Source organism: Lynx canadensis, chromosome C2 (genome assembly GCF_007474595.2).
Source record: "Lynx canadensis isolate LIC74 chromosome C2, mLynCan4.pri.v2, whole genome shotgun sequence".
NCBI lineage: Eukaryota > Metazoa > Chordata > Mammalia > Carnivora > Felidae > Lynx > Lynx canadensis.
Window position 1 is genome coordinate 62,471,859 of NC_044311.2, and position 23,857 is coordinate 62,495,715.

At 37.2% G+C, this 23,857-nt stretch overlaps 1 protein-coding gene across 5 annotated transcripts in view; it reads right to left on the reverse strand.

Annotated features, from left to right (window-relative positions):
* MECOM (MDS1 and EVI1 complex locus) overlaps positions 1 to 23,857 on the reverse strand; it is a 560,629-nt gene that overhangs the window by 268,909 nt on the left and 267,863 nt on the right. For all 5 annotated transcript variants that reach the window (XM_030329665.1, XM_030329663.1, XM_030329661.1 and 2 more), the window contains exon 2: positions 16,545 to 16,882. In XM_030329665.1, coding sequence (XP_030185525.1) covers positions 16,545 to 16,882 — 338 coding nt within the window. The remainder of the gene's footprint in view (positions 1 to 16,544; positions 16,883 to 23,857) is intronic.

Below are 23,857 nucleotides of genomic sequence, written 5' to 3' on the forward strand. Positions count from 1 at the left end.
CCAAAACTGAATCCCCCAGTCCTTCCCTCACAAAAGGGATGCAAAGAACATCCCCAACTTTGGAATGATGATGGTGCCAAAGATGATCAAGATCAGCTTGCCTTGAAGTGCTTACTGTGGCACACCAAGCCCTGCTCCAAGCCCTTTATGATACTTTACAACATAACCTTCACAAAAATCCTACAAGGCAATCCTTATTGTAACTACCACCTTACAGATGACGAAACTGAGGCAAAAAGCAGTCAAGTACTTGTTCAAGCTCACAAAGTAAGGTGGTAGAGAATGTGAACCAAGGTCATTTGTCTCCAGACCTGACATCTTCAGCCCCTATATTATATGGCCTCTTTTTTTTTTAAGATGTGTCCGTGATACCTGTGTTATATTTGAGATGACCAAATGGTATCTTTGAACATTGCCTTCATATATAGTTGAGGCTGCACTAAATCATACCCCAGGGACAGAATGAAATACTTTTATCTTTCCAAAAAGAGCTAGGAATAGAGTCCTCTCTCTAACCAACTTACTTTCTTCTCAAAACAGGGCTTTCTTTGGTCTCCAGCCGCCTTCTCTGCTCAACGCAAAATCCACAAAGAGATGCACATATCAAAGGTGCTTTGATTTCAGGTTTACAAAACACAATTCTACTAGTTGAATACAAGAGAAAATTTAAAACAAGCGTCTATTTTCTACTTAATTTAAAATTAATTCGTATCCTTCCCAGGGTTCAAAGACTGAAACATGGCCCCCATATAAATAAAGTCTCAAAAACCATAATAATGCAGAGCACATCCAGAAGGGTAAAAAGAAGTAAAGAACGAGTAAATGAACAAAATTCAAAAACTCCAAGTCAAAGCTAGAGTAGATCTCAGCGAGACTTCAGAGGAGAAAAGCAGGTGACTTTCCAAGGTCCCAAGTCCAAGTTGGGGCAAGCACTCAAGGTTCCTGGCACCCAGGCCAGTGTTCCTTGCACTATCTCACACGGCCTCCCTGAAACACAAACCACTCGACGTATGACAAAGAAGCCAGCAAGAGAGCCATGCCACATGAATGGCCAGATTGTTGCGGGAAGGGGGGTGGGGAGAAGGAGCCAAGGGCTGAAGGATAATATGGTTTTACAGAAATCTATTTGCAAGTAGATCCTGTGGTTACCAATGTGGCTGCCCAAGAGAAAGAACAACTGACTGACAGCACAAACAAAGGCATGGACAATCTCACAAAGGGAGATACAGGAGTCACAGTGCTTCGTGCATATCACTAATACACTTCATCAAGTTGAGACCAAGAATAACAGTGAGGAAAAGCCCACCATACACAAGGGCCCCTTTATTCTTTGGGCTTTCCTGTTTCACACACACTTTACCTGATGAAACATTAGAACTTTTGCTTTTATTTCTGTAGGACCCTTTTGATTTTTCCACATTCAACTAGCACATTTCACAACTATTTAGTGTTCCTATTTTTTTGCAAATTAATGTGCTGTGCACACTGATGACATATCTGGAAGTTAATGAAATCAGATGAAAATTGCTTAGATTAAAATTTCCCCATTTCTTCACTACAATGTCTGCCACCTACTGTTCAGCCACGAAATGCTGCAGCGCTCGCATCAATGAAAGTTCGCATTAATATTCTCTGAGGTAGAAAGACTCTATTAGCCATTTTTTTTCTTCTCTCCCATTCTTTGCTTCCAACTGCGTTTAGCTTTGGAACCCTCTGACAAATAACCATTATTCTCTGGGCTAGTAAAAAATTTCCAAACTTGAGGGGAAATGTCGTTGGTCAAAAGCCCAAGGGAATTGGCTTGTTGAATTAAATGATAAATATATGCATTTAAGGTCATTAGAGACTTTATCTCCTGTGAAGGCTATATTTGTCAGATTGATATAATTTCTCTCAACTGAGTACTTAACTCCATCGGCCAACATTATTACGATTATTCCTTTCCCTTTAAGTGGGAGACTTCTGGCTAACAACACGTGTGTTCTTTCTGGTGCTGCTTCTTGAGCGATCAAGGCACACCTTTGTTTCATTTAGTATTGCAATTTTCACCTCTGACCCAAGAAATGAGTCCTGGGCTTCCTGAACTTTATTGCCTGTTAATAGACTGCTGGCTCTCTTTTCAGCAGTAATAGAAATGGTGGAGAGGCATTTCATTTAAGAAAGAGGCTGGCCGACTGCAACCTGAAAGACAATGTCAGAATTAAAAGTCAGCCTGGCCAACAAACAATATAAAGACCACAGTGACATGAAAGAGGAAGTTTCCCATATTCCATCCCACATCGAACAGCCGGCCTATAAATAAGAACAGCATCTCAGATCTAATTATTTTCCCACCGCGCAACGGCAGACACCCTGAATGGTGCTAAGTGATTGATCTACTAATTCATCTTCAACTTACACCTATCTACATATTTTGTTTCTTCTCATTAAACTGGAGACATCAGTGACGAACTTATGAAGTGGCAGTCCTTGGCTTCATAAAATACACACAGATGCTCATCAGAGGTTCTTTCCTGCCTACTGCCCAGTGACACGTGTTTATAATTTCGTCTGTATTTCGTTTGCTGTGGTTTACTCTTAAGTACATCTGTTCAATTAAAATGGAAATGCGTGACATGGCCTGTACTCAGCAACTTTCGAGCTTGTTAATGAAACGTCCTAAGGTTCCTGCCGTAGCTCTTTATTTGCAGAAGAAAATGATTGAAAAGTACAAATAAAAATACCCCTTAAAACACATACAAAGAAGTCGACTGTTTTGTTAATAGTTAAGAAAGGACATTATTACTGCATAAGGACATTATTTTACATGAAAAGACATTATTAAAAATGATTTACTGCCTCATGTTTGGAAACTTACAGGAAAAGTCTGATAATATATTAAACTTGTTTATTACGACTTCATATAATTTTGAATAATACTACTTTTTCCTTTGACAAGTGCAATAAACTCTACTGGTATAGACATAGGTTGATTATCACGAGTCAACCGTGTTGCTTAAAGAAACATGCCCAAACAATCAGCTTTTGACGGCTGCGTCTCCCGTTATTTACATTCCCCATCATAGTAATAACTCACCATTTCTATATTAATAAGGCAGTGAAATTTATTATGATGGTATTGAAAAGTTATTAAGTACTGCATCCCAAGTGACAAAGTACCACAGCACTGTCACTATCCAAAAGCAGTTGCCCATTCATCACCTGCCTTTCCAGATGGTCCTGCATCTTTATCGCTCCCAGGTTGGTGACATCACCTGTTCACCCACTCAAAATTGATGATGAAAGCAAACAGATCTATCTTACTTACATTTACCAAATCAATTTAATTTTTACAGGCCATGGCTTGGTGACATATTGACTGTTTTCCTTAATGGCATCTACCGTATTTAATGCAAGGATGTCATCTTTGATTCCTGGCTCGCATAATGTGTCATTTCATAATAAATTTTTCTAACATATTTACTTAATGGAAAGAATTACGATTGCTTGTCAGTTCTCTTATTAAACACAATGATAATTCTTTTTCTTTTCGAGTATCATCCATTGGGCAACAGAGCTATTTTTAATCCCTCCTCATCTCTTAAGGGGGGCAATGACTTGGATATAAAGTAAGTTCTACTCAAATGCTGGACATATGATTGACCATCCTCGATTGTGGAGCTCAGTGTAAAGGTTTTCTCTCACTTACGTATTGTTTCAGAAGAACTAGATTCTCAAGAGATGCCACGATTAAACCAATACATCAGCAATAGCTAAAGATGAATACATGAAATGCCACTACAAAAATATAGCGGCTGTGAAATTGATTTTAATGGTCCATGTGATGTTTAATGTTTACTTCTCTGGATTATTACTATCAGTGCTCTTCAGCCAGTGCTGTTATATCAGACGTATATCAACAGAAATATCTGCATTTGTAGAAGGTTAACATGCAGAATGAAAGACTAGTCTACTGGCTATCTGATACTCACATGTGACACCCTTTTCTCCAAGTATGATTTACAGGTCCCATCTGCTGCCCTCTGAGACAAATGTTCCTCTGACATATGTCATCATTTCATTGTGGTGCATTTGTATTACCTGAAGGGAATAGATGACCAATGCCTACGTTCAGAGAGGTATAGGGCCCGTAGGGCAAATCAGTGTGACCTCCCTGCCCCCTTAGCCCCTGTCTTATATTATGGGTATGCAAGTAAAAACAACATCAAATAAACTCCAACTTTGATTCTAAAAACAAAAACTGGAGAACAATCCATAATAAAGGAAAACTGAGGAATAGAAGGTTGCGTGTGTGTCTATTTCTTTAGATATCACGACCTAGCCAGGAGAAGCCATTGTACAAGTGTTTTTGCAAGGTTAAGGAGGGCCAAGAGAGAAGGTTCTCTGGCCCCAGTACCACACTGCTGACAGACTGATGACAATGGCTCTTGGCTTAGCCAACTGGTTCCCCCAGTGTTACCATAGCTCCCTCCCTCTGTCCCCCGGTTAAAGTTAGACATGGTCAGGGATGACCTCCAAGTTCACCTGGCCCTCTACTGAAATAATTGGGTCCTGGGATTAGTGACTTCCTGAGGAGACAGCAGGAAGATGGAAGGACCCTGCACAGTGGACTAATCTCTGTCTGTGCTTCTACTCTTTAGTCTCCATCAAATGAGCAGAAATTTACGTGTCAACAAGAGCATCCTAGCCTGGCTTATATCTCCTTAGAAACCAACTCCAGGATTTCCCACATCCCTGTAACTGCAACGGGGGCCGCTCAAGTTACAAAGGAAAAAAGAAGGAAAAACAAAACCCACAAAGGGCAGCACTAGGTAACCTGCTCCTGCCCATTGATAAGGTTCCCAAACGGAGATTCTTCACGATCATCTTCTGAGGTGAGCTTATCCTAACTCACCGGTTAGGCAGAGTCTTGCCCTTGCGTGAGGTTTCCAGGAAAACGGGGATCCAAACTGGCAGGGTTGTAAGAACATCTTTTTTTTTGAGGGTAGGTGGCCTCTGTGCCAAGTAGAGATTCTATGCTAGCATTACACACCTGCTGAATTCCTACCACAAGAATCTAAACAAATGAGAAAAGAAAAAACAAATTATCCACACCTGTGGCTGCCAACAAACTGAGGTTTCTGTTCCAGGCCATGCACACCTGGGAAGCCTCGGAGGTCAGCTGTAGGGTCCGAGGTAAACACCACTGTCAGCCAGTGGGTAGGAGGCACAAAGGATTTCCAATGGACCTGTGACTTGAGCTGACTGGCCAGTCGTCACAGAAAATAGAAGCCGCAGCCACAGAAAATACATGCGTATTTCCTACGATTAAGGAAAACTCTAGGTGCAGGTGTGGCAGGAATAAGGGAGGAAATTTCAGAGCAGAGTTATCTGTAATCATCCTCTGCCCATCCTTCCTTCCTGGATCAATGGCTTGGTCATTTTTTTTTTGATTTATTTTTTAATGTTTATTTATTTATTTTTTTTTTTTTTTTTTCAACGTTTACTTATTTTTGGGACAGAGAGAGACAGAGCATGAACGGGGGAGGGGCAGAGAGAGAGGGAGACACAGAATCGGAAACAGGCTCCAGGCTCTGAGCCATCAGCCCAGAGCCTGACGCGGGGCTCGAACTCCCGGACCGCGAGATCGTGACCTGGCTGAAGTCGGACGCTTAACTGACTGCGCCACCCAGGCGCCCCAAATGTTTATTTATTTTTGAGAGAGACAGTGTGTGAGCACGGGAGTGGCAGAGAGAGAGGGAGACACAGAATCCGAAGCAGGCTCCAGGCTCTGAGCTGCCAGCACAGAGCCTGATGCGGGGCTCAAACTCATGAACTGCGAGATCATGACCTGAGCTGAAGTCAGAGGCTTAAGCGACTGAGCCACCCAGGTGCCCCTTGGTCATTGTTTATTAGCCAAATCCAGATCCTAGGTAACCTAAACTAGAATGGAAAACATTAGAATGTAAAAGGCCATACCAGATAAGTTCATCTATATGATTTTAAATTTATATTTTTGTATATTTTATATTATATATAATAAATATATTTCACATATGATATATATTATATATAATAATTTATTATAACAATATACTACATAAGTTTATATATAATATGAAATATATAATATATAATGATTAAATATATATCATATAATATATATAAAATATATATTATATAATGTATTATGTATAAATATACAAGGTATATAATAAATAAATATATTTAATAACATGCATTATGTAATGTAATGTATTATTTGATATAATGTAATATAATGTAAGTTAATGTATATTTTAATGTATTTAATACATACACATACATATAAAGATAGACAGGCAGAGGCCTGGGTTATGAGGAGAGTGTTGGAGAGGAGATAGTCTTTGAGACCAGCACCTGCTGGATATGTGAGATACTGAAAGAGTCAGAGAGTGAATGCCAGAGATACACAGGGAGAAAGGTTTTAAGACTTTCAGAACATTACAAATGAAATCTCCTGATACCTTTGAGATTTTCTCCTTTGGTCGTATGGACGCAGCTCACACCATCGTGTGGAGTTTCTCAGTGAGGCAAGCTATTTCTGCGCAATGTTTGTTCATCTCCTACCAATACAAGAAGTCCCTTTATAATAAAGGCACTGTCAGATTTCTTGTGCTGTACTAAAATTTTGTTATATCAAATATTGATTTGAAAGAAATGACAAACTAACAGGTAGCTGCTAGTATCTATGTGCTCCACACACAAAATCTCTTTATATTATTCTTTGTAATAATGATAGCTGACAATGTATTCCTGTTTGTGATTTTTTGGCTTGGTGATCATCCTAATTATCATGTGGAAAGCACGCTTGGGGCACTTGGGTGGCTCAATCAGTTACGTGTCTGACTCCTGATTTGGGCTCAGGTCATGATCTAACAGTTGGGATCAAACCCCACATCGGTCTCCATGCTGAAGGTGCGGAGGCTGCTTGGGATTCCCTTTCTCTCTGCCCCTCTCCACTTGTTCTTTCTTTCTTTTTCTCTCTTTCTCTCTCTCTCTCTCTCACTCTCGCTCTCACTCTCACTCTCAAAAATAAATAAATAAATTTTTAAAGTGTTTTTAAAAAATAAAATATTCTTAAAAAGAGCACAATGTTTGGGGCGCCTGGGTGGCGCAGTCGGTTAAGCGTCCGACTTCAGCCAGGTCACGATCTCGCGGTCCGTGAGTTCGAGCCCCGCGTCAGGCTCTGGGCTGATGGCTCGGAGCCTGGAGCCTGTTTCCGATTCTGTGTCTCCCTCTCTCTCTGCCCCTCCCCCGTTCATGCTCTGTCTCTCTCCGTCCCAAAAAAATAAATAAACGTTGAAAAAAAAAATTTTTTAAAAAAAGAGCACAATGTTTGACCTATCTTCAGCTTCAGCTACATTATGAAAGGCCAAAAGATGTACCAGATGAAAAATGAGGATGGCATTTATTTACTGTATTTTCCTACGGCTGAAATATGAATTCATTTTTTTTTTAATGAACGAACTGGACAGAGTTATATATAAAGAGAAGTGCTCCAACAAATTATTGTATGATTCAGGTGCCTGGGTGGCTCTTTGGTTAAGCATCCAACTTTGGCTCAGGTCATGATCTCACGGTTCGTGCTGACAGCTCAGAGCCTGGAGCCTGCTTTGGGTTCTGTGTCTCCCTCTCTCTCTGTCCCTTCTCCCACTTGCGCTCTGTCCCTCTCTCTCTCTCAAAAATAAACATTAAAAAAATAATAAAAAAATTATTGTATGATTCTACCAATGTAAATAAACTTTGAGAACCCAAGATGCTACACTAATATCTTTATTTATTGCTTAAATGAACTGCTGTATAAATTCCCTCAGTGTCCCCATTTTTCCATACTACCTACTTATCATTATTGGAAGAAATTCTCTCCATACTATTACATAGCAAACTAGGGAGCAAAGAAGCTTCATCAATTCTTATACCCTTTGAAGATAATTTCTATCTGTTACTTTCTATTACTTGCTTCTGAACTTACCCTCAAGGAAAAAGCTTAGAGAATGGAATATCCTGATGCAGTGGTCCTAAATAAGTATTTTAAAATAACAAATTATTATAAAGAACTTCTGCCACTGGATTGATCAAATCCTAGAATCAGTTGTCAATTCTATTGAAAGAGGAACTGTACTGAACATTTCATGCTTTGAACCCATGAGTTTTACTATTGATTTCCCTCTTGAAGGGAAGCAATAGTCATGCAAATATGGGGGTGAGTAAAAAAGAAACTCATTTGATACAGTTTGTGGGATACACCTCCTAACTGGAAGAAAATCACCCAATATTCTTTCGAAAAATAAGTGACTCACATGCAAATTCTAGTTGATCACCAAGGCAGACAGGGTAAAACAAAAAGAATCTTGAATCTTGGGGAACTTTTTTTTTTCCCTATTCTAGGTCTTTTGCATTTCTGTATAAAGTTTACAATCAACTTGTAAAGTTCCACAATAAAACCTACTAGGATTTGATGAGAATTGTGCTGAGTCAATATGTTACTTTGGGAAGAATTGTTACCTTAACAGCACAGAGTTTTCTAATCAATGACTAGATCTTTCTATTTAGATAGGTCTTCTTTATATTTTCTGCTATGTTTTGAATTTTTCAATGCAGGTATCTTAAAAGTATGCATTATATTTATTTTTACATATTTGATTTTCCTGATTACACATCTTGATTGACATAAGTGGAATTTTAAATTTACACAAATTTTCTCAAGTGTATATTGATCTTTTATCTGGCTTACTTCTTAATGTTCACTTATTCTTAATATTTATAGATTTCTAAATAATCATATCATCTACAAATAGAGACATTTTTACTTTACCCTTTCAAATTTTTAGTCTTTTCATATCTTTCTTCTTTCCATCTTGCACTGACTTGGGCATCTAGTATAATTTTGAACAGAGTACTGACAGGGAAATCCTGAATTTTATGTTGTTGAGGGAAGATGTCCAACATTATTTCATTATTGTAATGTCAGTTATAGCATTTTTATACACCCATCAATTCAATGTAGTACCTTTTATTTCTAGTTTGCTCAGAGGTGTTGTGATGAAAATACATTAGGATTTTATCTATTGAGATGATCATACAGTTTTCCACTATGTTAATGTGAAACACATTCATGAGTTTTGAAAAGTGTGTATTTTTTCAATATTACTCTATTTTTAATTTTTATTAAGATATAACTAACATCTAATATTTGTATGTTTTAGGTGCACAACACATTGTGTTTCTTGTTTTTTTTTTTTTTTCTTTCTGACAGTGGCAAACGTTTACTGAACCTGTCCTCCAAGTTCCATTTTGCCAATTGACAGAATCCAGTCCAAGATGAGATCTTGCATTAGGCTGTTCTGTTTCTTTTTTCTCCTTTAATTTGGAACATTTTCACAGTCTTTCTTTCCCTTTTGTGACATTGAAAATTTTGAAGAATACAGCACACTCCCTTTTTTAACTTTATGAATAATTTTAATATAGTTATATTTTGTCTTTTTGCTGCTTGTCTGGTGTATAATTATATCTATTATTTTTATTTCTTTATGTATTATTTTACAATGCTATATTAGTTTCAAGGGTACACTATCGTGAGTCAACAATTCCATATGTTGCCCAGTGCCCATCATAAGTGCACTGATTATTTGGGGAACTTTAAAAAATTTTTGATATCAGACTTGCCCACATCACTGACTATACTTCAGAAGCACCAGAAGTTGTCAAAACAGCAATAAGATAAGTGGACACGTTGAACTCCATCAGTACCTTTCATGGAAGAAAGCACAAGAACAAGCCCCAAGTGTCCGCAGAGCATATGTGGCGGGGGGGGAGGGGCGAGATAAGGGGATTTCTAACCTCTTCACAGATAGGTGAGCCCAGGGTACAACTAGAGGCTTTACCATGGTGCTTCAGGAGAGTAAACTTCTATTTTCTTTCAACAGCCAGAGATTTAATTCCTACTATTTATGTTTGCTGGAAGCACGAGATAAATAAAATAGATTGTATCCTCTTTTCTTGACTTCATTTTATTCTCAGAGAATCTATCACATCTTGTTGGGCTCCCGTGACAATCACGTTCAGGATTCTGTTAGCTAAACCTTACTTTTTATTAATTTTTCACAAAGTAAAATTGAATGCTTGCTATCCTTTAAACAACATTGCAAAAACTCAATTAATACTTTGTAATGTAGGTTTTATGGTTATATACATTTATTATTAGATTACATTTTTCTTTCTTAACTACCCATGAAAGACATCCTTTTGGATAATTGATAGTCTTTCCTCCCCTCTACTGGAATCAATTTATTTCAAAATTATTAAGACAAAGTTCTTTACCTTTAGTTATCTGGCTTTAAGAATATGCAACTTGTCAAGTGTACTTGCTTTTCCATTAATGAATAAACATGTTCTCTGAAATCAATGCCAAACCATTGATTCCATTTTACAAATCACTGTAAAATTCATTTTTGGCCCAAGCAAACCTAGAGGGAAATAAGGGAGAAATATTGCCATTCAAAGATATTTGGTGCCTATCCCTAAAATCTCAAACTACCCCATTTTTCTTTATTGCCAAACATACATTATTTGAATGTCACCCTCCTGACTCTGAACTCTGTTGTTAGATATCTTGAAAGTCTGATGTTGTTGTTTTAATGGATACTCATATTTCAGTTAACATATAGATTGCATGTTCCAATACATAAGGCATCACTGCAGAACTCAAAAACAAACTTACAAATGTGAGAACAATTCCTTCTTAAATGATATAGGGAGGCACACATTCATTGTAATATCGCATTTCAGGATTACATTACTAGAACATAATGTATTGTCAAAGCACTGCATCAAAATTATTTAATGAGTTTCTGACGCCACTAAAATCTCTTTCCACTATTCCTTCCCATCTATTTAACAAAACATAGGAGAAATTTACTGACCACTCATGGCACCATTTTTCTCTGTCTGAATATGTGTATGCTTGAAAGGAGAAAAACCAAAGTTGAACTCATACCGCTATTTTAACTGATCAAAGTAATCTGGATCAATTACAGATGAGAGGGATACAATAGAGGGTTTTGCACCTAATAGACGCATCATTAGCTGACTTACATCTACTTGCAGAATTTTATGATGGCCAATGATAACAAAGATAAACAGAAAATGTGCTAAATGACAGTATTACAAAGAAACAACATTTCACACTGTTTTTCCAATGACCTATCTCAGACTATTAAAAAATTTGCCACCCAAATTACTCTTTGTTTTAAAAAGAAATTCATGAATCTCTCCCAAATCCTTGTTTTAGTTGTTAAATAGAAAACAACCAGGGCATCCTTTTTTAAATAAACCCAGAGTCACGTAATCAGACCCTCCCAGAGATAACTGAACTTCAAGGAAACAAGAAGTTAGAGTCAGAGCGAAAATTTAGAAATCTTAATAAATGAAATATAGTTGGCCTTTGCCCTATCTAATGACCCTGTGCCAGATCCGTATTTTAGCCAAGCTTTTGCTGTTGCTGTTTACCTCTCTTCTACCAGGTGAGAGGCTCTTTGGTAGGCTTTTAACATCCAATGTCACATTTTATTCTCACGGCAACCCTGATTGGATAGGTACAATTATTATCACCATGTCACATATATGTAAATTGAGGGGCACCAAATTAAGTCACTTTTCCCAAATCACACAGCTAGCACACAGAGCCTCAAAGAGGACGTAAGTCTGGAAAGTCTCAATCCAAAATCTTGCCCTCCCCTCTGCCATGCAACTTCCATGTTATCACATAATGATCATCTTTAGAAGAAAACGTAAGAGAAAACACTCATCTTGAACCAATAGAATTTTTGTATTAGTATTCACTCAGTCAGCAACTCTAAAGTTCTTAACCTAAGAGAAAGTGTCCTATCACTAATTACTTTTAGGTCCTAGATATAATCGACTGCTCCCAGTCTTCAAAATTTTTTTGTTAGAGACGAGTCCTATGCATTGCAAGATGGCAATCACTGTCATACTCTAACATTATTTTTAAAGTTTCTCTTTATTGGGGTGCCTGAGTGGCTCAGTTGGTTGAGCATCTGACTTCAGCTCAGGTCATGATCTCATGGTTCATGAGTTCGAGCTCCATGTCAGACTCTGTCAGGTCATGATCTCATGGTTGGTGATTTCGAGCCCCATGTGAGGCTCTGTGCTGACAGCTTGGAGACTGGAACCTGCTTCAGATTCTGTGTCCCCCTCTCTCTCTCTCTGTCCTTTCCCCACTCATACTCTCTCACTCTCTCAAAAATAAATAAACATTAAATTTTTTTTAATTTAGAGTTTCCTTTATTAAATAAGTACTGGTTTGAGAGAAATCATACAAATAATGTTTTTGATATCTATGGCTTATTTTACCTATGTATTTTGGTCTATAAGCCACACTTTCAAAAATGCCCTATTTCTCTAAAATACAAATTCAAATGATTTTCCAAAAGTGCCTTTTTTTGGGAAATGTATTTAACTTTTTAAAAACTATTTAAATAGAGTTCAGAAAGGTGGTCACTACTTGCAATATTATCTTTGAGCTTTCTCTTATAAAAACTTTCTTTGTGAAGACCACCATATTTCTTCATTTAATTTTAATTATATAACAAGTAATGGTGTGAGGCAGTTATTATTGGCTCATTGCTCAAATAAAAATACAAGAAGCAATTAATTTAAGTAGTTTCCCTAGAATTGCACAATAGTGGCAGAGTTAAGACTTGATTATTCATGTCTAAAATCCAGATTCTAGCTGTTTCCATGGACCTACCTCACCCCCCACTCCTTATCTCTTCTTATGAGTCACATAATCCTATATCCCTTCATCATTCTTTCATTTGCTCTTTCATTCTTGCACTCATTATTTTGCCAATTATTAAATGTCTGTTTTATGGACTGAATGTTTGAATCCTCCCCAAATCCATATGTTGAAGCCCGAACTCCCAACGTGATTATATTTGGAGCTATCTAAGGACTTTAGGTGGTAATTAAGGTTAAATGAGGTCATAAGGGTGGGGACCTGATCCAGTAGGATCAGTGTCCTTATAAGAAGAAACACCAGGGCACTTTTCTCCTCCCCTAAAGCTGTGTGTGTGTGTGTGTGTGTGTGTGTGTGTGTGTGTGTGCATAAGCACACACATGCACCTAGAAGTGGCCATGTGAAGACATAGCAAGAAGGTGGCCAACTGCAAGCTGGCAAGAGAGTCCCCATCAGAAGCCAAATCACCTGGAACCTTGATCTTGGACTTCTAGCCTCCAGAATTATGAGGAAATAAATTTCTGTTATTTAAGCCACCCAGTCAGTAGTATTTTGTTATAGCAGCCTGAAGGAACTAATCCAATCTGGTTATTTCAGGTAAGGTACTTGGCATTAGATAGCACCACAGACACCACAGATAAAACACAATCAAGACATTATACTTAGAGGATACAGCTATGGATACTTTGCTCTATTAGGGAAATTAGGCAAATAATTTGGATGTTGTACAATGCTTTAAGTTCTTTAGTTCATGAATTTACCTGGCGCTATGGTGAGGCAAAATTCAAGCAGTACTAAATTGTGACTAGAAAGGTCAAGGATAATATCATGGAAGAAATGGACTTGAAGAAAGAATAGATACCTGATAAGCATGGGAAGGAAAATATGGTTCTCATGTGGGAAGACCAGTGTGAGCAAAGAATGGAGGCCTAATAGAACATGGGAACTACAAATCATACAGGGTTGGTATGGAAGGCAGTAGAGTCAAAGATAACCCACTTTTTGGCTTCAGCAACTGGACAGACAGTAATACAATTTATTATACAGGAAATGCACAAGGAGGGGAGGTTTGTAAGTAGCAAAGAGCAAGGATAGTACTGGAGATAACAATGATTTGTTCAGTTATGATAGGCTGAGTTTCTGTAGGGGAAACAGTACAGAATCTGATGAATGCTTTGCACTCAATAATTGTTTTCCTGAATATGGATTTCCTCTGTTCGTGTGCATTTTCCTTGCCCTAAGAGGTTTTTTTTTTCTCCTTAAATTGATCATTTTTAAAAATGAAGGAGTATCAAAACACGAGGTCACACTAGTTGATCACAATTATCTCTCTAACCAAACAGTACAGAAATCAGCTACAGTTCAGGACAAATATGACAGGAGAATGATTAAAAATAAGCACGCAGGAGTAGGGCAAGATGCCTTTGTGAAAGTGCCTTTGTTGATCATGACTGGGTTTTGTATTAACTAGGGTAAGATTAGAAGGAGGAAAAAAAAAAAAAACAACCTGGAGTCAAGAGCTCAAGTGCTCCTCCATGGATAACAAGATTGCCAAAATCACCAAAAAAAACCTTTCTCTGGTTTTGTTCACAATACATCTAGAGCAGGTAATCCACACTCTTCCAAAGTGAGAGCAACCATTAAAATGGTGAAGAAAACTACCGAATTGACCATCAGTTGAATTCTCGAATGAGAGAGAGGGAATGGGCGATCTTTAGCCAAAGAGTCATGAACTATTTATAGAGGTTAACTTGACTTCCAAGCAATAAAACAACTCAGTTTTGACATAATGAAAAGAATCATTTTACATTTCTCAAAGTATTTTCCTGTGTATATACTGAAGACATTCTACTCCAAGGAGAAAAATAATTATTTTTAAATTTCGTCTAAATGAAGAATTTTCCCCAGACTCATCCCCCAATACATAGATACCCTGTTTAAAGAGACACAGTCCTACATTTATCAACCCTGTAACTGCAAAATTATTTTGTTATTAAGCCTTGGTTTATTCCAAGCCTTCTGGATAATCTCGAGCAGTGCAGAACTTGTTGTTTAGCTCTGGAGATTTTGTAATAAAAGTTTAATGAGTTACTTATTATTAGAATGTTTATAGCCTTTATTTTAAGGAGAACAAAAATGACGTAAAGTTCTACGCATTTAGTTTAAAACGAATTCAACTCACATATCAGTTAATGCTACAGTGATTTTTTAAAAACCTCTTATCAATATATGTGTCTAAAAGCAATGTAGCCAAACCACAACTTTCCCCGAGCCGTGGCTAAGAACAAAACTAAGGAAGGATTTCTCACTTGCAATCATGTCAAATCCAGATCTTAACTTTTGGGATTTTAGAATTTGGACAAGAATTGTTTTGATTAAGGCATTTTGAGCAGATTTCATAAGAGGATACATATAAACCAAAGGAACAAAAATTTGAAATTAAGTCCTGAAGGCACTACATATTTATTTCTATTTAAAATGTTGACCATATATTCTATTAATGATCATAAATATTAAGAGAAAATACAAAATAAATCTAGCTTATCTGATTTCTGTCTACCTGAAATACTATGAAACTAAAGGTCAATTACATCTCCAAAAAAACACTTTCTTACTAATATAGAAATTGCCTACACATTTTGCAAATATAGACCAGTTTTTCCAGAAATTATGATGTTATTATTTAACCACAAAAGTTTTCAAGTTATAAAAATAAATAGGAAGTATATATAGCCCCAGAATCTATATAAAAATTATAAGCTCAGAGTAACATAGTTACCTGTTCTTATTGAAATAAAATTTACTTAGTAATCAGACTGTAACTTCTCATTCCTAGATATTACCAAGATGGTTTTGTAAAAATCATGGCTAAGACTGGCAACTGATTTCCATATTGATTTTTGCTGTCATTATATGCATGAAGTATCATTAGGTAAATTTGAATATAAAAAACCATCACAGAATTCAGCACAGTGCTCACATTCTGGAAGCAGGTAGAAAAAGGAGGGTTATCACAAGAGTGACAAAATATATTAGAACACAAAGCAAAATGACCATGTAGAATCAAAGTAAAACCAAATTAACTCAGCCACAAAATGGAGAAAACAAATGTTTCCTCCAATCTTCCAAGCCTTGCCCTCAAAGGAAAGATAAAATACAATAAATTCGTCATATGATGACAGTTGTTTGCCTATGCCACATACTATATGAATGGCCACATACAATGCTTCTAAATGTTAACTATAAAAACTGTATTTGTTCCCTTTGGTATGTTTTTAAGTTGATACTATTCTTTACCATTCATTAGTTGAGTTCCTTTCTATCATGCTATACCTTAGTGCAACAGTTTGTTTCTATCAAGAAGTGAGCTTATGAGGGAGGTTCATTCTTAAATATCTATTTGAAGACATTGTACAACAATTGGAATTTGCTTACTTTATGGTCACTTTAAAAAGTAATCTTTTCGCCTAAATTATATGACAAAAAACAGTGAGTGGCTGCCAGTAATTAGGAATGAGGAAAGGGTATAACTGCAAAAAAAAAAAAAAAAAAAAAAAAAAGGTAAGGGGAAATTTGGGCAATATTGAAATTGTTCTGTAACCTGAGTTTGGCAGTAGTTATATGAATGAACACACATGTACATTCACAAAATTGTACACCAAAAGAAGAAACTATTTTAATATATATTAATTTATAAAAAAAAAAGTAATCTTTTCTTCACATATCTGAATATACTTAAATGTGTAAACTCAAAATATATTCTTACCTCCCATCCGTAGCTGGGGTCTTTCAGATTTGACCGCTGCTCTCCCACATAAGGCCCAAACTTTTCACCTGCTTCAATCTTCCTTTTGGTCCATATTCCTAGTCCAGCTCCAGGCATATTTGACTCTCGAAGTTCAAATTCAGCAGGAATGGGGATATCATCAGGGATGTAGATGGGGGCTTTGTACGGAGAGCCCTCCTTTGGAGTGAAGGCTTCGCTGGATGTGGCTGGAGAGCATGGCTCTTGAATATTGAGGGAGGGAGTGCTGGCTACTCCATCTGCATCTGGCATTTCTTCCAGAGGAATTTCAGGGTAGCTGCCATATACACACTCATTATCTGTGAAAAAATGATACCTTTGTAAATTCATATTCATGTAGAAGAGTTAAAATCCCACAATTCAGTAGCCACCTTGTAATGCCATTTTTCTTTGAAGACAAAATAAGGAAGGCCATTGATAAAATACACCTTCATTAAAATCTCTGTTATTCACAGATGGGGGATTTGGTTTATCTGTGGTGAATCCATAAATCGAATGAGCTAATCTTCAACTGTCAATACTCTCATGGGCCAGCTCTAACCATTATTTAGCTGGGAAACAATCAGCAATTTAATTATTGGTCTGAGTAAAAGAGATAAGTAGTAAACATATGTGTACCTACAACCCCACAAACCATCCTAAATCAGGAGGTGATAGCTTTACTATGGAATGTATTGGAAAGTTGTATCATGCAATGTATCTCAGATAAATTGTAGGAGAATCATCAAAGACTCCAAGGGCTATGATGGGCAACAAGGCTTAAATTTGTGTGGCAGGACTATTTACTGAAACATTATTTTATGTTTGTTCTTTCTCAATCTTTCCTTTCCCATTTCAAACACATCACCAAGCCATTGGTATTCTTTGCCTCAGCAACTTACACAGAGCAGAGAATTAAAGTTACTTGAACTAGGCTGTATTATGCAAAGCAAAATAAGTCAGGCAGAGAAAGACAAATACCATACGATTTCACTCATATGTGGAATTTAAGAAACACAACAGATGAACATAGGGAAGGGAAGGAAAAATCAGATACAAACAGAGAGGGAGGCAAACCATGAGAGACTCTTAAATACAGAGAACAAACTGAGAGTTGCTGGGGGGGGGGGGCGTAGGGGGATGGGCTAAATGGGTGATGGGCATTAAGGAGGGCATTTGTTGGCAGAAGCACTGGGTGTTATATGGAAATGATGAATCATAGGATTCTACTCCTGAAACCAATACTACACTGTATGTTAACTAGAATTTAAATAAATACATTTAAAATAAAATAAATAAGTAAATAAAGTTACTTGAAGCTAGTGATTCCTCTGGACATTTGTAAAAACAAAAATCATTAAAGAAATTCAGCAAGTTTTCCAGAGGAGAAAGCAGGGTAGAGTAAAGGGGAGTCTGGACACTCTGCACTGGGGCTCTCAGGACTCCACAAGGCAACACAGCCCCCACACCTAAAGTAAATGAATGCACCATTTCAGACTTTAAGATCTTTATGCAACTTGCTGGAGGGTTAAAAAGTAGTGACTGAGCTTGAATTTCCCACCAGTTCACAGGTTGAAGGGAATTTCAGTTATCTTAAGGGGGAAAAAAAAGCACACATTTCTTGCTCACAAGGATTATGGACTGAAAGTCATACCTGATTTGTTTGATTTGTAAACCTTCAAGGAGAAAAGAGTTAAAATGATATGGAGACAAATGTCGACCAGAGCCATCCAAAGGTAAAATGAGTTGCCTTAAGTTCCCATATCACAAGGCTTCTAACATAACTAGATAATCATAAATTAGGGATAATTTGGAGGAATTTCAGCTTCAGGTTGATGACTAGACTAGGTGACCTTTAAGATGTTACCAACCATGCAGTTCTATAAATTATTAAAATCTTCCAAGATATTTTGCTGGGCTAGAGGGTAGAACACTTGAGTTCTAGCCCCAATTCCCTCTCTGATTCAATGTGGAAGTTTATTAACTATGACACTCATTAACAATTGTTGATCAAGTACTGACTTCTCTTAAAGATTTATGAAGTACTGATTCCTCTTAAAGTTTTAGCACATGCCAAAGTACCTTTCTAATGAAGTGCTTGGTTCCTGAGTCAAATAATGAGAACATGCCATTTAAACCAAGCATAGAACCAAACTCTAGGACCCAACCTCATTCCTTGAGACATTGACCACAGCGCACAAGGTTACTATCATTCAAGTTCATTGTATCCAAAATCTTGCACATTATTGTCTGCCCTCACACTGAGTCTCCTGCCTCCTTCACAATGTCTATTAAGAATACAATTTTCCCCCTAATTATCCATGTTCAAGGTTCTAAAATAACATGGACATTTTCTCTCCTTCATCCTCCAATTTATTCAGTCATTAATGCTGTCCGTTCTTCTTGCGAGATTTTTGCCCTCACCTCATTCATTCAATCCACGTTTTCCTTCCTGAATTTTCTAACAGTCCTCTATAATGTCTCCAGACATCCAGCCTCTTTTCAGCCAGTATCCCTCAATACTAAGTCTGTACAATGCTGTTAAATTTATCTTCCCGGCACATCCATTTTCCTCTGTAATAGCCTCCAAGAATTCCCAGTATCCACAGGTAAAGTCTAAAGTTCTTAGGCTTGCTGGGCACCTGGGTGGCTCAGTCAGTTGGGTGGCCAGTTTTGGCTCCGGTCATGATCTTGTGATTCACGAGTTCTAGGCCCACGTCGGGCTCTATGCTGACAGCTCAGAGCCCGGAGCCTGCTTTGGATACTGTGTTTCGGTCTCTCTCTGCCCCTCCACTGTTTTTTTTCTCTCTCTCTCTCTCAAAAATAAATTTAAAAAAAAAGATTTAAAAATAAAATAAAATAAAATAAAATAAAATAAAATAAAATAAAATAAAATAAAGTCCGTAGGCTTGGAATAAAATCCCTTTTATTTTAAAACCATTCTCCTTTCCTCTCTGATTCTCAACACTTCTCAGTAGGAGGACCCAGGCCAGAATAGGCTTATCCCTGTCTTTTGAACTCAAAGAAATTTTCCCTGCAGTTCTTCCTGCTGGGTCACCCTATCTGCACTCCTCTGCCCGTCTGCCTTTTAGTCATCCTGTCAGGTCACATTTCAGCTTGTCCCCTTACCATCCCATTTAACACAAGTACCCCCTTTCTCTGAATTCTTATAAAATCCACCCCCAAATATGATGATCAAATAATGTCATGCACTGCTACTTAGTTTAATATGAATGAATCTGTTATGCCAACTAGGAAACTGGTCTTTAAAGGAAAGACTCAGAGCTCATTGTTCTTAGAAAGCACCTACATAAAGGTGCTTAATAAATACTTACTAAAGAGATAACCAACCTACGATATAATTTTATTAAAATATTACACCAAATCTATATTTTCTACCAAATGTAGGAAACTATTTTGATTCTAAAAACCACCTTTAAAGCCATAGAAATGGAACACAACAGATTATAAACTTTTCTCCAAATCCAACATCAAAAGAAACAATTTTAGTAATGCCCCCAAAGAAATATCATCAGAGAAATATACTTCAGGGTCCAAATACCCTTGATAAAGTCTATCTAAATTTATCCTTCAGGGAGATTTTGCACTTCAACCTAAGAGCCAAAAGTTCACTAGCACTCTTGACACAGCTAAAAATGTATTTTAAAAATCTCTGTAGAGTTGTAACATTTAACTACTGCAAATGCAGAGTTACTTTACAGATTCTTAAGGGGATTTCTCACACATTGTGAAGACTTTGTTTTTCTCAAGAACTAAGTGCTATAAATTGCAAGTATTGTATAATCTATAGACTTGTCCATTTAGGCAGCAGGAAACAAAAAGACATCCAAATGAATAGAACTATTTCCTCCAGTAATTATCCATTAAAAGTCAGTAACATTTCTCCTATTTCCTCAAAGGGTTAAATCACTCATACTGTCAGTTCCATCAAAGTGATCTCAAATCTTAAAAAAGGATAGAGACAAACCCATCTGGGCCCCCCCACTGGCATAGCTGACCTCATGACCTTTGAGTTACCCACAAACTCTTCCAATGCATAATCTGAACGAGTGCGTTTGGATTTCAATTCTTGTGGAGACAAAGTACACATGTGTGCCCGGCTGCTGCACAGAAGAGTTTGAATTTAAAGCCTGAATGCAATTCTGCTTACAATGGCAAAAAATTCCAATTAAACCCAAAGAACAACTGATATAGGTCACGCAAATTCTGGAAAAAGACTCATGGTCCTATTTATCCACAGGCAGGCACTAAATGTATACGCAAACCCAGGCAATTTGCTTTCAAGCCTCTGTTAATCTAGTATCATCCGAATTAAATATACAAAGGGTTGTGGTGACCAATAAAGAGAAATAGAAAACTGCTGAGTTTTACAAATTGAAACGTGCAACAGTATTTCAATGTAATCTCGCATTACAAAATTTTCAACAGCAAATGCAGTTTATCACACTGCATTGAATATTTGCATAAACCGAAGTAAACTAATGCCTCCATGTACATTACTCAAGAACTATCCAAAAAGCTGCTAAAACATTTCATCTAAATGACAAACTACCTCAATTATCCTATCTCCGTTAAATCTTTGCTATTGGGGGGGGAGGGGGCGGAACTGGGCACATTTACAATAGGTAAGTATCAGGTAAGAACTGCTATCTATATACATCAGTGGTCTCATAAAGATGAATAAGCCTTGTAACTTCTTGGAGCTGAGTTGCCTGCTACCAGAATTTGCTTCATGCATCCTTTAGATGTATCATTAACTGAGTGAGGACAGAAAGACAAGCTTATTGTTGGACTTGAGAAAAATGACTTGGGAAATGCTTCTGGAAATCAGCCTTTTCGATTCAAGTTTTAAGTGTTCTAATATCCCTGGAGACCAAACAAAAGCACACTCTTGGACTGGAGTATATTTATTTCTATGACTCTTTGAATAACTAACACAGGTTTCCACTCAAAGAGAGTCCCATTCTGAAAGCATTCAGAATCGGCTAAAGGGAAATTGCAGAAATCATACCGACAATAATAGTAACTTCCATAGATGTATCTATACCTTCTCACTTGAACACTCGCAATCCTGTAAGAAAGCCACGGTGATAAATAGTCTTCTATTTTCCACATCTGGAACTGATACTCAAGGATGCAAAACCGTGTATCCAAAATCCCCTGAGACTGGAACCTAGGTGTCTAAAGCCAACCGTGTCTGTAACTCTCAGGCAATCTCTTTTTTTTTTTTTCCTTTTTCTTCTCTAAGGATATGTTTTAAAGTTCGATTATTTCAACATGGTGGCCATACTGTGTGAATAGTTTCTGTTTTTCACTTGACACTTTATTATGAACACTTATGTTTTTAAAACTATTTCCTAAAGATACATTTAATTGTTGCATAATATTCCATTACATGGATCTACAAAAAGTGAACTATTTGCATGGGAATTACTTAAGTTGTTTCTAACTTTCTGTTGCATCAGTGCCACTAAGATAAACATAGTTTCATATAAATATGCATATTCATCCATTTTAATTCCCTTAGAGTAGATTATTGAAAGAAATATCATCAGAGATTTATCATCAGAATATTAACAGGCTTTTCGGAAGTATATACCAATTTATACTCCTGTAAGCTACACTAGCACTTATTATTATGTCTTGCTTTTAAATTTTATTAATACAATGGAAAAAATTATATATGTATTGCTCTCTTAATTCACATCTCAGTTGACCACGGAGACTAAAATTTTTTGTCATTCATAGTTGTCCTTTTGCAAATTGTTCATTGTTTTTGTCCATTTTTAATTGAGCATTTATTGGCCTGCCTTATTAATAATAAAAAAAATTATCCCTTGATACAGTTTGTGCTACTTTCCCTAGTAAATGATTTATCATTTGGTTTTTCTCATGGGTTTATGTTGTATAAAAATTTTAACTTTTATGGAACGAAGTCTATGTTTGCTTTGTGATTTTTACATTTTTCTTAGAAAGTCCTTACCCATCCTAAGGAAGAAAAAGAGATTCTCTTTTATTTTCTTTGAGTTCCATAGTTGCTTTTCTACTAACCTTGGATTACCAATGATTTACTGCTGAGTGAAAAGCAGAGAAAAATGATTTCATTTATTTGAGCTCCTGTGAACGGCAGGCTAGAAAAAAAAAATGCCATTTCACTCGTAATTCTTTGGTTCTTATTTGCAAGGCTGGCCTAAAATGCCTTTTCTTTTTGTGGGTTTTATATAACTCACCATTTGTTTCACTTGGCCTCTCTGCCTCGTTTAACTACAAATCTTCTGGGCAGATGCCATTCAAAATCCTGAGTTTCACCATTAATAGCATTCACTACCCGTCATAATACTTATCACTCAGCATTATCATTAGTGATACTAACATAAATAATTTCCTGTCTACTCTTCATTTTCGTTCCTTGACAGAAAACATTTAGCAACCAAGTAGAGTTTCATTTTAATATTAAAAGCATATACACATAGTTTGACTATAAAGTAAGCCTGATTTCTGTAGGCATTAAACAAGAAATCAGTTCTTTATACTCAGCTGTACACACATATAATACACACATCCACGTGCATTTGCAGTGTATGTGCATGTGTGTAATAGCTCACTAATCTTTCAAATAGGCTGAGACAGAAACATGGTTTGAGATCTCAGGCAGACTGGTTGAGATCATAACTACATGAAACAACTGCCAGGAGGAGACCAGCTAGGGAATTGAACAGATTAGGTAACTCAGAAATTTAGACATTTCCCCCCATTATGTTCCTCATTGCAGTTTTGTAATAAAAACATGAGCAAACTTCAAAGGAAGCTCCGTAGTAAAGGTTAATTGCTACTAAAGAAGAGGGTGGGCCCGAGCGCCGGTACTTTGTGCCCAACTCGCAAGCAGACAGGAAGGATTACACGTGGCTGAGAGCTGAGGATGCGTGCCCAGCTCTAGGAAGAGAGGAGGCACGGCCAAACCCCAAAGGCCCACCAGGGACCTCCTGGTAGGACGTGAGCACATGAACACGAGTCCATGAGTCGGTGTCTGCTAATGGTAGGGCAGGGAAGGGCGGGGGAAGACATCGATTTCCTTCCAAAATTCAAACCGGACGTGCTCTTCTTCCCTTGTTAGGACAATTCCAGAACGGTTACGGCAGCATGTTTGTGAGAAAGCAGAGGACCTCTGGAGCCAGCTCTTCTGCACCAGCAACACAACCAATAAACGCGTGCTGGGCTTGGGGAAAAGGGTGGAGCCCAAGTAATGCCAGATGCACAAATAGAACAAAGAAGGG